The sequence below is a fragment of the Lichenostomus cassidix genome, chromosome 2 (assembly GCF_008360975.1).
Source record: "Lichenostomus cassidix isolate B80296 chromosome 2, HeHo_3.0, whole genome shotgun sequence".
Lineage (NCBI taxonomy): Eukaryota > Metazoa > Chordata > Aves > Passeriformes > Meliphagidae > Lichenostomus > Lichenostomus cassidix.
This window is the reverse complement of record NC_139482.1, coordinates 127,290,441-127,307,767: the sequence shown is the minus strand read 5'-3', so window position 1 is coordinate 127,307,767 and position 17,327 is coordinate 127,290,441. Positions and strand designations below refer to the sequence as shown.

General features: G+C 39.1%; 1 protein-coding gene across 7 annotated transcripts in view; it reads left to right on the top strand.

The window, feature by feature from the left end:
• RUNX1T1 (RUNX1 partner transcriptional co-repressor 1) overlaps nt 1-17,327 on the top strand; it is a 115,438-nt gene that overhangs the window by 53,503 nt on the left and 44,608 nt on the right. For 4 of the 7 annotated variants that reach the window (XM_085053179.1, XM_085053180.1, XM_085053183.1 and 1 more), the window contains 3 exons: nt 10,681-10,818; nt 14,549-14,790; nt 16,399-16,488. In XM_085053179.1, the coding sequence (XP_084909305.1) occupies nt 10,681-10,818; nt 14,549-14,790; nt 16,399-16,488 (470 nt within the window). Of the gene's footprint in view, nt 1-8,652; nt 8,672-8,752; nt 8,922-9,434; nt 9,457-10,680; nt 10,819-14,548; nt 14,791-16,398; nt 16,489-17,327 lie in introns of those variants that run through there. The other 3 variants (XM_085053186.1, XM_085053185.1, XM_085053184.1) reach the window with 3 other exon arrangements.

The following is a 17,327-nucleotide window of genomic DNA, read 5'->3' as shown; positions in this document are numbered from 1 at the left end:
CAGTTTTCTAATTCTGAATGTCTAAAAAAAAAAAAAAAATCACATTAAGTATTTTTATACATAAAACCAAGCAAGTAAAACTTGGTCACAAATGTTTAGAATTGTGTGTGCATGTACACACACGTATGCACACATACAGCAGAGAGCCATGGAAGCTGCACTAATGCACAAAGGTCAGTATTGCCCTGTTGGAGTAGTGGGCTTAGCTGGCTTGATGAAAATGAGGTTCTATAACCTTTTCAATGTATTTTTTGAGGGAGAAGACCTCTAAACATTTAATTTGAATCTGCTGGGCTTGAAATGAAGTATGTATTTTACAGCTGTCATCAATCATGGCAATGCTGTGATACCTGAAATTGTTTTAAATACTTGCATGTATTTTCTCTGGGTTCTGTAATAATTGCTAATTTTTCTTTCAATTCAGGCTTCAGCTGGGGTCTGATATTTAAATTTATAACATAGGGAAGATGCTTCAAAAGATGGAAGTTTTAAGCTTTATTGTGCAAGACTAAGACTGCTGTGATGTTTTAAGGTCTGGAAACGTTGCGTGTAATTGTATACCCTGTGAGTGGTCTCATTAGTTTACCTACAACTGTTTTCAGTGTCTATAGTTAAACACATATTCTTGAGTGTTTCTGGGGCTGGAGTCTGTCTGTAAGGCTAACCCAGCATCTCTCTCTCTGGGTGAGATCACCTGATTTCTGTGCCCATGTGATTTTGTGTGAATGTGCTGGCTTCAGAAAGGAGTTTAATCTGGTTTTATACTTGTTAGTCTTAAACGACATATACAAATTCCTTCCTTTCCCTCTTCCTTTATTTGTGTACACTATTTCACATTCACTTTTAACTGTGCATGTGATATGTTAGGCCAGATGATTCAAAACATGCTTTTGGATTCGCTAATGGTAGTGTTTGCTTTGGTTGTGAGCTTATTTGTCACTAAGTAGTAGTATTGCCTCATCTAAGAAGATATTTTGGTCTTAATTTCTTGTGAAATTTCTGAGGCTCTCTTTCCCCTTTCTCACCTCCCCACTGCTGCATTCAGGTGTGATCCAGTGCCCAAAATAAAAGACAGCTGGTGTGACATGCGGCACCGAGGAGGAGCAGATTCGTAACTAATAATGAGTATTTTCTCACACTCGGTCTAGACAGCCAGTCATGTAAATACAATATGTCTTTAATGACATCATCTGATGATGTGAAATGGTAGTCTTCCAAAGTGTGTATTTCTATAAATGCCGATATAGTGATGAGTGTAATAAATTGCGCTGTTGAAGATTGTCAGTGTATAATACTGACAAGATGGGGGAAACCCTATAGCTTCACTTTTGTCTAGCTGGTTGTGGCAGTAAGTAACAGTGCCAGCACCTAAGCAAGGGTTTGGGGAAAATATGCTTCATTATATATTTTTGTTGGTGGATTAATACCTGTCTTGAGTGGCTGAATAGGAACCAAGGAGTTATGTGTGGTCACCAATTTTTGTGTACAGCAGCCACACTGTGACAGCAGTCTGAATGCTTCTGGTTCTCATGAGGCAAAGAATCTAGATCTATATGGGAATGTTTATGTCTGATTTACCAGCCATTGAGATTAAAAAAATTAGAGATTCTAACTCTCTAGCAATTATATGGGACATTTAGTCTGCTAATTTTGCTGTTTGTGTTAGATGGCAGAAATAAGGAAACTTCCTCAAAATGTTCTGGTACTTGGTGGAGAGGGAGTTTGGCTGCCCCTGCTTTCAGTATTATGGGTAAGGTCAAGCTCCCCAGATCTGCACATCTGGTCTAATGGAACAGACTGTTCACTGTTTAAAATATCACTTGGAAGGGCTGTGTTTTTGGATGGGTAAAATGGTGCAGTCTGGCAGAGCAGGGATTTGGGACCTTGATCCACAAGGTGGGAAGGAGCCTGTCACAGGCTGGCCACCACCATTCCACACCTTACAGGATCTTGACTTGCCCATGACAAATTCCACATTTTAAAACCAAGCAAAGCTAAATGTTTATCCATTACCTTCTTGGTAGTCCTATGTCATCTTTTCAGATGTATAACCATTGAAAATATCACCTCCTACACCCATATTTGATTCTTTTTGAGCCTAAAGGACTTCTGGCATGTTATATAAATATAAGCAATGCCTCTTAAAACTACAGCCATAGTAACTTTTTTGCTGGCAGAGGAATTTATTGCCTAAAGTTTCCCTGAATTCGAACAAGTTGCTTTAGATTACTTTCTGTAGTCTGTATTGGAGACTTCAGTTCCAGCTAAATCTAATGAGATATGGTTTCAGTATTCTCTTAGAATTTTTCTAAAAGGAGTACAGGTATGCTTTGCATTTGTATAAGTGTATTAAAAATAAAGAAGTTCATAATTATTTTGCTTCATACTTTTAGCTTTGTGTAAAAAACTGTGGTTTCAAATGGAGAGTATGTTTAGACTGGTTATTAGGAAAACGTTCTGTACTGTTAGGATGATGAGGCACTGGAACAGGTTGCCCAGAGAATCTGTGGAACCCATCCCTGGAAGTGTTCAAGGCCAGTTTGGATGAGGCTCTGAGCAACCTGGCTTAGTGAAAGGTGCCCCTGTCCATGGAAGGGGGGCTGGAACAGGGGGAACTTGAAGGTCCCCTTCCTACCCAAGCCTTTCTATGATTCTGTCATTTATTGTTAATTTTGGACTGGAAAACTTTTGGATGAGAAACATAAATATGCTTCTGGAGACCAAGTTATGAAATTTCAGTTGGTGTTGGGAGAGAAAGATCTTCTTTCTTCTGGTGGGAAGCATGTGTGCTGTGTGTGGTTGAGTATATGAGAGCATGGAAACAATACCAATTCAATGCTCGTGGCATTTGTGTTTCTTAGATATCAGTCTGCCTTCATCTGTAGTTTGTCAAATAGCATGTAATCCTGACAAGGCTAGGCCTTCTAGGGACAATGGTACAGAAAGGAAACGAATTAGTGGTCAGGGAGCCTTTGGGAAAGCACATTTGAAAGCATGCTGGAGATTTCCTCTATATGAGTGAAAGGATTGATTGCTAATATAGAGAGGTGGTTACCCCTGTAGCTTGTTGGGGAGGCTGGAGTGTGAGTTTGGCCAGTGGCTGCTCTGGCTGCTCTTCAGTTCTTCATGCCACAGGCGGTGAGCGCCACTTTGTCACCTCACTTGAGCCTCGGTGTTCAGCGAGCTGGGTGTGGAATAGCAGTAATACTTCCTGTGACATGGAACGCAAGAGACCACTCAAAACCCACAGTTCTCATTTGGATAGCTTGTCAACAAAAAGAAAAGATCCAGGAAACAACGTAAACAGGAAAATGGTATTTCAATACTGATCATGGGACTGTTTGCTTATTAACTGCATTAGTTGTTCATACATAGAGGAATTTTCATGAAGTTTGGTGGGATGTTTAGGAGAAATCCACATTGTCTTCGGCTTCATTGCAGGCTAACTGGTGTGTATTCACACATGACAAAGGAACTTGTAGACTTTGTTTTCTGGGAGCTTGTGGAAACTCAGGGCAGCTGCTACAGTTTGGCCCTTACTTTGCTTGTCTGTTTTTGCTAAGTATTTCATAAACCATTATGGTGGTAGTAGATCTAGATTTTGAATGTATTCTTCTTACCTGTGTTCCCGCATTCAAGCAATTATGCATGATAAAATTTGCAAAGCCAGAAAGGGTGAAACAGAAAAGAAGCTTTTAAAAAAAGGTGCAATTCTGACAGGAGCCAGTTTTTATTAAATAACTGAAAGTGAATTTATGATAGTTTTGAAACTGTCAAAACATGTCAAATTGTTAAATGAGAGGAAAAGGTTTATTTTTCTCTTTTTTCTCCCTCTTTTAAACAGAAATTATATGGTAAGACAAGTTTATTTCTTTCAGGAGAAAATAATATATCCAAGCAAACCAAGCCATAATGTTTTTGACTTAATTCAGAGATTGAATTCATATATTGCTTATTTTATGATATGTATAATTATCTGGCCTTCAGCTGCTAAGCCGTGACTGTGCGACCAAATGTTTTTGCCAGTCAGAACCTCTCACAATAGAGAACAGAAGTCCAAGAGAATGCTTCTGCATTTGTGGTTCATTGTCATGATAGTAGGACCACTCAAGGTATCATTGTGAACAAAGAGCATGACACAAAACATTTTTGCTGTTTACCTGCTTTACGTCATCCACAAACTCTACCAAAACCAGGAGACAGTAGTACAAAAATCACTTTAAATTTTGGGAGACAGAGGAGATTGTATTATTCTCAAGGCTTTTTTTTTAGCCCATCTGAAGAAAACTCTTATTAACTTGGCCTTAGATAACTTCAGTGAACTCCCAGGATACAAAAATTTCTTCTAGCTATTGCATATTAAATGAGCATAAATGGGTAAATTGAGTGTGCTTTCATTTATTCTGAAGAATAGCTGGTGATATGAATTGTTCAACTATCTGAGCAGAGGAGAATGAAGATAAGACTGCAGCAAAATTGTGATATTGCTCTTGCAAAAGGGCCATCTTCAGTATGTGAGCTTCATACGCAGCATGCTAAAGAAGCAGTGAAACGTTATGTCACCTGAAAACTTTGCTGTGCATATCCATCAGTCACTTCACACACATTCTGATTCCTGGTGGATAAATCTTGCAGAGGTAATGTTCTGTGACAAAAGACGGAGTCTGAGCTGATTTCTGATACCGCATTCCTGCAAATCACCCGGGAAGTAAAAGTTCTCTGCTGGGGAACTCTGAAGGAAGCAGTGATGTTTCCTTTCTTAGCCAGTAACGTGACTGCATCTGGTGCTGACAGAAAGTTATGTCTGTATTATGCCTGTTTGAGATCGTTGTGTATAGCAAAAAAAATCCATTGTGTTTAGGTCCTTATTTATTTATGAAGAAAAAGTCAAAAGGGCCAAGAGGTGAATGGAATGAAGACTGTACCAGTCTCAAAAAAATCCCAGGCATGCTTGTCCGGAGAGGGACTGCAGTGGTGTTGTCCAAATGTCATGTTTTATTGCTGCATTGTATGACTTGCAGGTTTCCCCAGGGGTTCAGTGCATGGAGTGGGTAAGCTTTACCAGACATAGCAGGCTTATACCGTGCATTCTCAAATAAGTTCTTTTCAACCAAGCAGCCTTGTAATATTGTCCTGCTCGGTGTAGCGGCTGGTTTGAGGGTCAGGAGTTGTGGGTCTCCACAAACACTGGCTTGGCCACATCTGAAGGAGGACAAGTTCTTACTGACTGCAGCATGATAGCATTACAGATGAAAGAACTATGGAATTTGTCCTCTTGGGATGGACTTGTGGTTGTCTGTCTTCAGGTTCATCACCACTCTGACTCAAAATCTGTAGTTACCTGCTTGCAAATTCCCTGCCGTCCCCCTGAAAATAATAAAAATTATCCCAACACATCTAAGAAACCATCAGTATTAAATCCTGCAGATTTAGGTTTCAATTCCCGTAACTTGGGTGGTGGTGGAGGCAGGTTCGAATCCCTTGTGTCATATGTGGAGCTTGCTCTTCTTGTGAGTTTTAAGGAAGCAAGACAATGGACTCTTTTAATTTAGCAAGTTTTATTTTTATTTTTTAAATGTCGGCACCAAAGTAGAAAATACTGTGCAATCAATATAAAGCATCTTTTAAGAAACTTTCATGCCTGGGTATACATCTGGAACTGCTTGTACTAACTAAAAGTAAAATAAATGCCACAGCATATTATACCACAATTTTTTTTCATTTAAAAAAGGAAATTGAAAACACACCACTCCTAGAAATGCTTGACATTGAATTGGCTATTGAAATGGTATCAGTAAAGTATTTATATATTCCATATTTTGTTCCATACATCAGCTTTCCTTGATGCGTTAGACTTGGAAGTATGCCATGTGAGCTGAAATGTTGCCATTTATGAAAGACCGACTTGTTTTAAAAATGGACTAAATCGTGCAGGGTACAGGAAGTAAAGTAAATCAGTTTAAGTACAGGCACATCTCTCTCTTTGCCCCAGCATGTTTTGTCTATTCATTGTTTGCTTCAGAAGCTGACTGTGCTTATGGGAAATATCAGTGTTCACCTAACAGCTAAATATAGTGATAAAAATAACCTCTTCCTTAAAAACTGAATGAATGACAAGAACAATGTAGTTCCATGAACCAAGAAATCCACAGAAGAAATATTGTAATTTAAAGTTGGTTTTACAACATTCTTTAATTTTAAATGAAGCAAAATACTTCTGTGGTTAAATCACAGTTCTTCATTCTGTGCTGTAAAGGACATTCAAGAATGTGTATTTCAAAATGTTTTGCTTGGTTTTGTTTTTAAATAAAAAATATAATCCAAAGCAAATGCGATAGATCTCTGCATACTTGAAACATATTTTCTGAATTTATTCTAAGTCTTTCACTGCTCCAGAGGGTTGTGTGTATGGATTAGGACTAGACCATTATTTCACCATCTTTCTCCATCCTGAACTGATTGCAGCGAACACTACAGAATGAGTTGCAGATGTCGCCTTTTCCTTCCAGCTTGGAGGACCTCTGGTTTCAGCCCCATTTGATCTGAACTGGGCTAAGGAGTGCAGGTCTGTCATTGTTTAAAGGGATTCAGTGGAAGAAATCATTGCACCTGAAAGAAGTTACTCCTTCTGTATATTCAGGCTATGTTCTGAAATGTGTGATGCTGTGGGATACTGCCTGTATGAAACTTCTGATGTATTCCTCCTAATTCAGGATTATTGTTTGAAATGTCACGGTCCATCTGAAAAAAAAGATAGTCAGAACTAGGTTTGCTAATGGGAAGTTTAGTTTGACTCAAGAGCATAAACGTTTTTGAATGCAAGCAATTGAGCAATTTTAAGATATGGTGAGAGTTCTTCCAAATTTCAGGCGAAAATCAATGTATATGTCCCTGTATTGTAAAACTGGAGCAAATGTACATGAAATCTTACCTAGGCAGGTTTTGATATGTTAAAATTAGAATTTTTCCTCTTGAGATATTCTTTCTTCCCCTACCAAACCCTCATTACTTTTGATTATACAAATAGCAGAATATCCACTGAGAGTTTGTATGGAAAATGTCCATACATAAAAAGCCTCATGAAATAACATGGCTTAAAGGAAATTGGCTTGTGAATATGATTTAAATACCATTTTGTCTTTAGTTTTCATATCATCAATGTGTTTTTCAACCCTTACAGTAAAATGTGTTGGTTGTTAGACTTATTTTTTTTATTAATTAAAAAAAAAAAAAGATTTGTAGAAGCTGGAGTTATAGGCTAAGTGTCAGACACCAAAAGCTTTAGGAGTTCAGATCACAAGAACTGTTAACACTTTTATCAGTGGTGGCTCTGCTTTGTACTCCATCGCCACTTCACCCCCTGAGTGATTTGTGTCTTGAAAGAGTTGCTGAGGTTCTCTGGGGCTGTGGGTGGTGGCACAGTGGTGGCTGCAGAGCTGCCGTAGATAGGTGCTCCCAGTCCCATCACTCCTTCAGAATTCAGGGAGCCATATGAAAAGGTATGGAACAGGTAAACAGTAGTAGTAAGAACAGAATGGCTCCCCCAGGGGTTTTGTTATTAAAGAGGGTGGAATAGAGGGATGTAAAGGCTGTTCTCCTGGGTGGTGCGATGGTGTCTTCCAAGCATGTGGAAGAGCTTTCCATTTTGCATTGTACTTCTTCAAAAGCACTTTTTCCCTGCCCCCACGGAGATACTCTGTTCTGACAAAATAATCTTGAACTCTGGTAAGAAATGTTTTGAGGTGTGCTTGAAAAGAGCCTTAATATCTTGTTAAGGAAACCAGGACTAGGGAACTTAGAGATAATCAGAGAGAAATCTGTCTGCCTGTGATCATACCATAGGAGAATAGGGTTTAGGGCTTTGCAAGGAAGAGGGAGAGGTAAAGAAAATGCAAATGGTATATAAAGGGCGTTTGTATTTACCCCTGAAAGGTCCAAAGAAAGGTAATTGGGAAAATCAAACCTAATGTTCTTAGATTTAGATGAGAAGTATAGGGGTCTGTGGATAAATTCAGCAATCTGCAAACTGGGTGGCAAACTGTTGGAGGTAGTAAAAATTATTTGGATCACGGTAGAATGGCAACCTGAAATCCAAGGGCAAAACCAACGCACTATTTCCCACTACCGTGTTCAATTTAAGTAGCAAAACATTGCCAGCTTTTTGACAAAGTCTCCCCCTCTGATCTGAGCGCATTTCTAATCAAACCTGAACTTTGAAATCCAGTGAAGAAGGGAGCAGGAGCTGTGTGGTTGGTTACAGCTCAGGATCGCTTTTAGTTATCACCAGCTGAATTGGAGGATACAGGCTGTGCCTGCTTGCTGCGAGCAGCAGTCTGTTAGAGGAGCTCGATTTCTCTCACTCCTTCTTCCACCCACCTCCATCTCCTCTGTGCCTGTGTCTGCGCTCCCACATGCTTCAAATCTGTGTACCTGGACTGCCTTCCTTAACAGTTCAATGTGAGTGTTAGCAGAATGAAAACCAGATGGACCAGCAGTTCCCACTGTTATCTCCCCACCAGTTCTGGCAAGCCTCCCTTTCTCTCTCCTTTCTTGGCATGGGAGAAATATTTGCCTTTATTTAGGAGGGCTTGGGCTCACTGCTGTGCCTCTTTCCCTCTGTTGCAACATGAGCTGAAAGCTATTTATTCCCTTGTTGCTGAGGTTGGTTGAGGTGAGTGCAAGATGAATTCGGCTATTAAGGAAGCAATTAACATTTCAAGATGAGTTTTCATAGTTCTTTATATTAAATTAATGGCTTGTTGAAGATAGAGATTTAACTGTTCTAGTATAGTGATATGGAAAGGATATATGTACAGAATTTGTTTAGAAACCTGTTTTTGTTTTCCAGCATGTAATAATTTACTGTTGCTTGATTTGCAAATCATACCTCACTTACCTGTGTAGTAACCTTAATATTTAATGTAATCATTGTGGATACTCTTCCCTCCACAGCTGAGGTTTTCTAACATTACAAGATCCTATAAAATTGTATCTCTTATCCCCTCATCCTAATCTGACGGTGTTTCACTGTTCATCTTCCCCAAACTTGTCCCTAAATTCTATATGAAATTACTCCCTTTCCCTGAGAGCTGAGCCCTTGCCTGTAGGCTTTTCAACAAAGGTTGAAGATGGCTTCTATAATTGCAGTACCTGACACGCTGCACCTTTGGGACTTACTACTTACTTCCTCAGTTTCTTGTTTCAGACAGATAAAGATTGGTATCTGTAATGTGTTGTTAATTTGGGGGGGGGTTTGTTTTTTCTCCTTCCCCCCCTTTTTGGTAACTTTCTCATATTTAAGTTTTCTGATAATTAAATGTTTTGAGGCTCTTTTGAACATAGCCATTCTTTGTTAAATGTGTGCATTACATTTAATTTCTGTTATTGTCCCTTCAGATATGATTTTTTCATTGAACTTTGTATGTTATTAGTAAGCACAAGGAATTGTGTCACAAGGTAAAGTGACAGAATTTTTAAAACGTGACATGTCTTGAATTAAATCCACAGACTTATGTGCTTTCCCATTATCAGCGACACTTTTGCTTTGCAAAATAGTTTTGTGGAGCTCAGGAAGACTTGTGTGTAGGGCCATGTGTACATAAATAGCCCCAGCTCCCCAAAGAAGAGATGGGAAGAATTTAACTTTTGCCCATTAAAAACTAAACTTCATTGTACTCATCTTTTCTCGAGATGGCTTGCTAAACTCCTGGCATGAGTGAGAAAGCCTTAATTTTGCTTTTGTGTTTTGCCCATTCTTAATAAATGAAACATGAAGTCTTGGATGGTTTAAAAAAAACAAAATTAGGGAAGGTCATCCAAAAAGATGTTGGAAAAAAGAGTACACTTCTGTAGCTTTTCTATCACATGTGTTATATCTTCAGACCTATAGTTGCAAGATAAGTGTTAAGTTTTCTTCCTGGTTTTGTCTTCTGTTTGTTTTGTTTTCTTGCAGAGGTATATTCCTGCTTATCTTGCTAGTTTTGAACATTCAGAGTTGTTCTTGATATGTGAAGGTGCAAACATACATGCTTATTTGAAAATAATTGTATGTATATAAGATGATTGACTTACCATTCTGGCATGTTGTGTTTATTTTTCTGGTGAATGTGAGAATATCCAGGGGCACTGGGTAAAGTGATCCAGGAGGTATGTGTATTTAACATAAGTTTAACATAAGCTTGCAAAGGGAAGCAATGGAAAGGGCAGCAGGTGATACAAAGAAGAGACATGAAGAGAGCTGGCTTCTACCAATATTCTACCCAGTATCTCACCTGTACTAAAGAGTATCAGGTTTTACTTCTGGAAGAGATGTCATAAGGGGATTTATTACCTTCCTGTCTCTTCATCTGTTTTTTCCTCCTGGCTAACATAAGAGCTTTGAGGGGAGGTGGCATTATTGCAGCTCCAGCAGTGCTTGGGAGGTAGCATCTGCACATGCAGAAATAAAAACAAAAGGTAATGCAGCACTGCTACAAATGAGGTCTTACCATCTGTGTTGCACCTTCTTAAGTAAGGTTTAGATGATGCAATTTGGGAAGAGCACACTGGAGTAGATAATCAGGTGTAATCTTTCACAGCAGATGCTGAAATGGCTCACTTCTTGCATTAGCTTTTAAGTTTTTGTCAGAGGGGGTGTGCTCAGGGAAATAAACTGGTGTGTTCCTGTGGTGTATGTTGCAGATCGCACTGAGAAGCATTCCACAATGCCAGACTCACCTGTGGATGTGAAGACACAATCCAGGCTGACGCCTCCAACCATGCCACCTCCTCCCACTACCCAAGGAGCTCCAAGAACCAGTTCATTTACGCCCACAACGTGTAATTAGTCTTATTTTCTTCCTTTTCTTCCATCTTCTTTCTATTCTGTATGTAAGAAATCAAAATAGGTGAAGGGAAACATGTATGATGTGGCAGGAGAAGCATTTGGTTGTATTGTTATAAAGTAACTAATCAAAACTAAGCTCACCACAGATTGAAACCACTTTAAGTTATTAAGACATTCAGCTCAGAGTTGTGTTGTTATTTCATTGACCACTTGGCCATAGTGTTAAAGAACAGTGAGCACTGGTTTCCCATGTACTTAATGCTCGATCAGCCCTCTTGTGAGAAGGGCAGAAAACCTTCTTTTACATGCCATTATGTTGTTTAAAGGATTCCATTCCCTTTGGTATAGAAACTTCAGGGAGTTTGTTTGTTTGTTGTTTTTAAAGTGGAGATAATTCATAATTAAAAAAAAATACTGATCTTCCTTCTCCTTATGTTTCAGTGAAGAATGCTGGTCCCAGTGCTATATAATGTCTAGTTAATATTGATATAAAACCAAAATTAAAGTACTTTCATAATTTTTTTATCTAGAGGTTTCTAGTCTGTTATCACTTCTCTAAATCACTTAGGGCTGAATCTCTGTCTCAACTTACTGATGTAAACACATAACAAACTCTCCTAGTCTTGGTGTACACTGCGTTTTTATCAGTGTAACTGAGATTTGAATCTGCCACATTGTCTGGACTATTCTTTTCACAGCCATGAAATGATCCACTTTTGTCTTACTAAGATTTAGCTGCAAATTTTTTAGGTCTCTTTTATACTGCCTTGTAATAGTATAAACATGAGAATGTGTTTACATTTCACGTTTTAAATAAAACATTTTTAGAACAGTAGAATACATATGCCTAAACAGAATGAAGGCAGCATCTTCTATTTGTCTTGCCTATGTCTGTTTTAGTCCCTTTCTGTCTGTTAAATGCCTTATTTAAAATGCACCTCTATGCAGAAGGCCAGCTGGAGACCTTTGTACTACTTATTCCAGGGAACCCTGTTCTGACAATTTATGTTGAACTTAAACAGTGAGGAGGGTTTGTGCCAGCTCTTCACATAAACTCACATTTAACCCAGTGGCCCTGATGCTGCAAAGATTTGTCTGTTTTGCGTAACTCCAGTACCTGGATCATCCTGGATGGAGCTTCACACTGGAGCTGCTTCAGTCTGAACTTAAATTGTTTCTAGGTTTTTGCAGTATCAGGTTCTTGTAGATTAGGCTTTCCAGTGTGATGCCCTTGCCACCGTTCAGGATAAACTTTGGCAATCATAAAAAGGAGTATGACAATGTTCTTTAATAACACTTAGAGTCCTCAGTGTACTCACAAGATTTCTGGATGTTTGTTTATTTGATTGAGTTCAGCACTTTGGAAGGTGTGTGAACCACTGCTAGATTTCTGGGACACCTTATTTGAAGACTAAAAGTCTAAATAACCCCAATTTTAATTGCTTTTTACCTTGTCAGATTTTGGAGTTTGGCCGTAGCCCTTTCAGCTTGTACAATAAACAGTCGCTTTTGTCAGAGTGTCTGTTACATTTATTATTACTACAGCAGGAATGCCTGCAGGCCAGAAAGATCAGACTTGTTTTCTGGTCTAAAATATCTTTGTTTTCTTTGATTTAGTTGATTAAAAATTCTTGACATGTTGTAGTTTGAAATTTTAAGTGCTAAATTCTTTTGGATTAGTAACATGGTTTTGTTTTAGAAATTATGTACAGCTTTGCCAGTTGGCAAATTCAGATATTATAAGGAAAGAGCTGAAATCATGGGACTATTTCTATATTTCTTTTGTTGTGGAGAAATCTTTACCTGCTTTTCTTCTCCCTATATCTGTCCTAGGTAATGAACTCCACAATTCTCTGCTTTCTTGATCACAGCACCAGCCCCATCTGCTTAGAGCAGCCCCTTAGTGGTGACAGAGTTGTTGGGTGATATCAGGGTAGCTCAGCAGGACATACTGCTATTCTTCCCAGTCCTCATTTACTGAGTTCCTGGTATGATGACTTTTGGCTGTGTGAGTTCCTTGCAATCACGATGTATTTGTTTACTCAGATACCTCACTCCACTGCAGCTCTCAGAGCATGGCCTGGAGCTGCACAGAGAGCTGAACTTGCTGAGGCCAGCTTCTGTCTATTTCTGCTTTTTCCAATTCTTGTTCTCACTAGCCCATGCAGCCAGAATGGGCAACCAAAAACCGGGATAAAACACAAAGAGGCTAGATAACAATTCCCATAGGTTTTTCTGGAGTGCCTCCAGAAGGCAGTGACTAGGGTGACAAAAACGCCTCCAAAGTTTGTGTCAGTGATTTAAATATGGTAATAGGGTAGTGATTTATATCTAGTACTAGGTGTCCACTCTGAAAAAGGACTTCCTGGCTAAAGGATGACCAGTGAAGAAAATGACAAGAGAATGGGATGTTTGGCTTCAGAGAGGCTGGTCATTGAAAAACACTAAATGTTTTTCAATTTGGTAGCTTGCCTTGATTGTGCTTTTAAATAGAAAACAAGTTAAACTAGTATGCATTTTTGATTGTTGACAAGTTCCTGATTTTTGATGTTGATAGGTTCTGAGTGACTCCCCAAAAAGAAATCAGCAAATTTCTCCAGGGCAGTGGCCAGCTGAGTGCAGCTGCTGTTGGGTACAGTCACATGCTGTGTGCCCACACCTTATAGTGTGCTGGTACAGTTGTATTTCTAGGGAGCCATCCTTTTCCTTGCTGTTTGCTGTCATTTTAGCAAGTCAGACTCAGGCAACCTAAACAGTGTGTGTTTGAGTGTTGCTGTTCCAAATAACCTGAGTGGAAAAGGATGTCCTCAGTTTGATTCTCTGCTCTCTTCTAGAGTGTGGATAAGAATCAAACTGAAACAGTTGCCAAAAACTCTCTGTTGTCTTCAGTTTGTCTGCATGGATTTCGTTGCCATAAATTTTGAATGCTTAGTACCTCAGATAGTTATTCTCATAGCAACCTTGCAACAGGAGGGAAATGCTTTTTATCCCTTTTTAGAGATACAGTGCTGACATGTGAAAGCAGAAAGATTTGCTTGTGGTCTCTGAGAAGTCTTCTGAAGTCTAGCTTTATGCCCTTGCTGCAAGGCTTCAGGCCACAGGGAGCATTGGCAGCATTTGTACCTGCACAGACAACTTTGTGTGCTCCATATGTTAGCAGCTAGGAAATCTGTATTGGAAAAAATAACCTTCTCATTGGGTGGTGTAAGGTTAAAACGTGAAAGTCCTGTTTTATAAACACAGCTGTCAGTTGTGTGTACAAAACACAAGTAAAAATATTCAGAGATAAACTGAGGCTTCATGAAATATGTCTGCACCTTTTTTTCTACCCCAAAGAGCATTTTTTTTTTTTGGTCTTCAATCATACATGTACTCATGTTTTTTTTCTCTCAATTTCTCTCTCTTTTTAAAAACCTCTGATAAAAGGCTGGTATTCAAATTATGCTTTTCAGGTCCAGGAGCATTTTGAAGGGGCTGTGCAAGAGGCAGCTGCTGCTATTTCCAATCCTTAAAATGTTCAGCACCAGCTACTGGGAAATAGATATAAACTGCAAACTGTCACTCTGTCTAAAGGCTAATTATCTTTGATTGTGCAACTTAATTAATTTTGAGGTCAAGTGCAGAAAACATAAGCTGATGGATTTTCCCCTCTGTCTCCTTTTTCTCTCTGTCTCTCCCCCAACCCCAATCTTTATTTTATCCTCCCGTCTCTTTTTCTTTCAGTAACCAATGGCACTAGCCATTCACCAACAGCGTTAAATGGAGCTCCATCTCCTCCTAATGGCTTTAGCAATGGGCCATCCTCTTCCTCTTCCTCGTCTCTGGCTAACCAGCAGTTACCGCCAGCTTGTGGAGCTAGGCAGCTCAGCAAACTGAAGAGATTTCTTACAACCTTACAGCAGTTTGGCAATGACATTTCACCAGAGATTGGGGAGAGAGTGCGTACCCTTGTGCTAGGACTTGTGGTAAGCAAGTATTTTTTCTGTTCTTTTCCCTCTTCCTTGCTTCATGTGTTTATTTTGTAAAAGAGTGGGTCACATGCACTGCACGTGTCATACTTTAGGGATACCAAACACGCAAGAGTGAAGTTCTGGCTCTTGCTGACAGAGCTAACATGAGTAGCCTGACTAGCTTCCCACAAGTGGCAGCTACTCCCTACCAGGTATAGCCTTGACTATTTTTGCCAATATAATATTATGATATAATGGTGTGAGAGGGTTTTCATTCTATACTGGCAGTATGCCTAATATAGACGTACTTTGAATCAGGTAATGCAGTAAAATACGGTTCGATGTGCCTGTTTGTGTTGGATGGGGAAGGGAGAGGGCCCTACATATACAGTGCCAATGGTTAAAAAGATGAGCTGAGTATGTTTGGACTGCAGTTATGAAGTGCAAAAACTTTTCTGAGTAACAGTGAACCAAACAATTATGAACCCAATGAGGCACTGCTGCTACTTAAGTCACTTTATTGGTAAGGTTATCTCTCTCTGATGGTATAGCTGAATGAAGTGTTCAGCTCTTTCTTACCTGCATCTTACCTGTGTCAAGTTGGGCTGCCCTGTTATATGCAAACTGTTGTGAATCTGGCCCAGGGTTCTTTTTACTCCCAGTAAAGTCCTCTCTCTGCCAGACATTGCTGTCTCCCATGTGTTTCTTTCAGCAATAATTGGAGGTACTGGGGAAAATGCTATTGTGGTGCTCTAAATTTACATCTGTTCTGAGCAGCTGCAGTTGCCATTGATTTCATTTGGGGCAGAGACTGACAGCACTGTTTAGCACTGAGGCTGAGGGGTAACTTCATAATCTTTGCTTGTATCTCCACAAACCCCTACCTGACAGGATGCCCTTTCACTTGAGTTTGTGTCAAAGGGAAGTTTAATGTAGGCATGTGTAAGTCTTGTTCTCTATTTGCTTCCATATTAAAAATCCGTGTTTAATGGGGTTTTGCTTGTCACATGGTTCTCTTTGGGAAGGGGAACTAGTAAAGAAGCTGAAGGTGGCTTTGGGAACCTACACATTCCAGTGATATTCAGATCTAAACTGCTTTCCCACTGTTAATTACAGTTGATTTCTACAGCTGACTTCATCTGAGGTCTTAGGAGCAAATTAAGATCTTTTCCTTGGGAAAATACACATATCATGCTATTCCCTTTGTCAACCCTGCCAGCATGTGGAATTCATGATTACGACCTCATCTGTAAAGTAATGACTTTCCTACATAGCCTAGAACATAATAAACGATCCTCTTTCAAAAGAAAATAGTAGAAAAATGTGAAATTAAAAAAAAAGGTAAAAAAGGCAGCTTTAACTGATGTTTGAAATGTGAAAGCTTTTGCATGCTTTACACCTGAGAGCTTCAACTGTACTCTAAGCAACAGGCACAGAATGTCTGAGTTTCTTGTGCTTTCCTTTATGTATTTTAATGAGGTAATCATTTAATATCCAGCGTGCTTTTTTTGTTCTCTCACCAATATCAAGTTATTAAGCAATTTCACAGTTTTTCAGTTACTGTTTCTCTTGCTAAGCGTTTTCATTATCTTTTCACTAAGACAGAATTTGTTTTCTCAACAGAATTCTACTCTGACAATTGAAGAATTTCATTCCAAACTGCAAGAAGCTACTAACTTCCCACTGCGACCTTTTGTCATCCCATTTTTAAAGGTATTGCACAGTTCAGTGATCTGGAAAGTATTTCAAACCATTTTGTTGCTAGGTCACAGATGTGTGTTACAGTTTTTCTTTTTAAGAGAGTCAGGGAAATTAATAACATCTAAGGGCTACTTTCCATAGCTTAGTGCATGTAACTGCATCTGAGTGTATGGTTCAGGATAATTTCTGGCTGCTCACAGGGACTGTTGGTTCCCTAATTCTATAATCACTGTTGTTTGTTTTATATTTTTCATTTGTAGGTATAAAAGCTTTTACAAACAAAGTCTTGAGACTTGGTTATAAATATAATAAAATCACATGCTTGCAACAAGCTGGAGTTTTGCAAACTGCATGATTCAGAGTAAGGGGATGTCAGGAATCCCTGCTACCAGCCCATTTCTGAAGTGCTGCTAATCATTAGTACACAATGAAATTGTGATACTGCCATCCAAGAAAAAGACATTTCTTCTGATTCCAGCCACTAGTGTAAACATGGTGTCTTAAAAATACTGGTGACTGTGTCCACTGATTTATGCTTGTTTAATTTTTATTAGAAATTAAAGAAAAATCTCATCCAAAAGCTGATTAATAAAATATACACGTGATGTGGAAAATAGAAAGCAGGGAGGCAAAATCTTCTTTGAAGTCAGGAAGTTATTCTGCCTCTCACCTGCCAGTAACTGCCTCCTCTGAATTGCTGTGATCTCTGAGCAGTCATTGTTGCCTTCTCAGATCATGTTGTATTCTGTTTTGGTTTTGCTGTGGAGATGAATTTTCCCAGAGATAAGGTATTTATTGTTCCCATATGTTTTTTCCCATTGTCAACGTGTGGGTGGACATTTTTCATTATT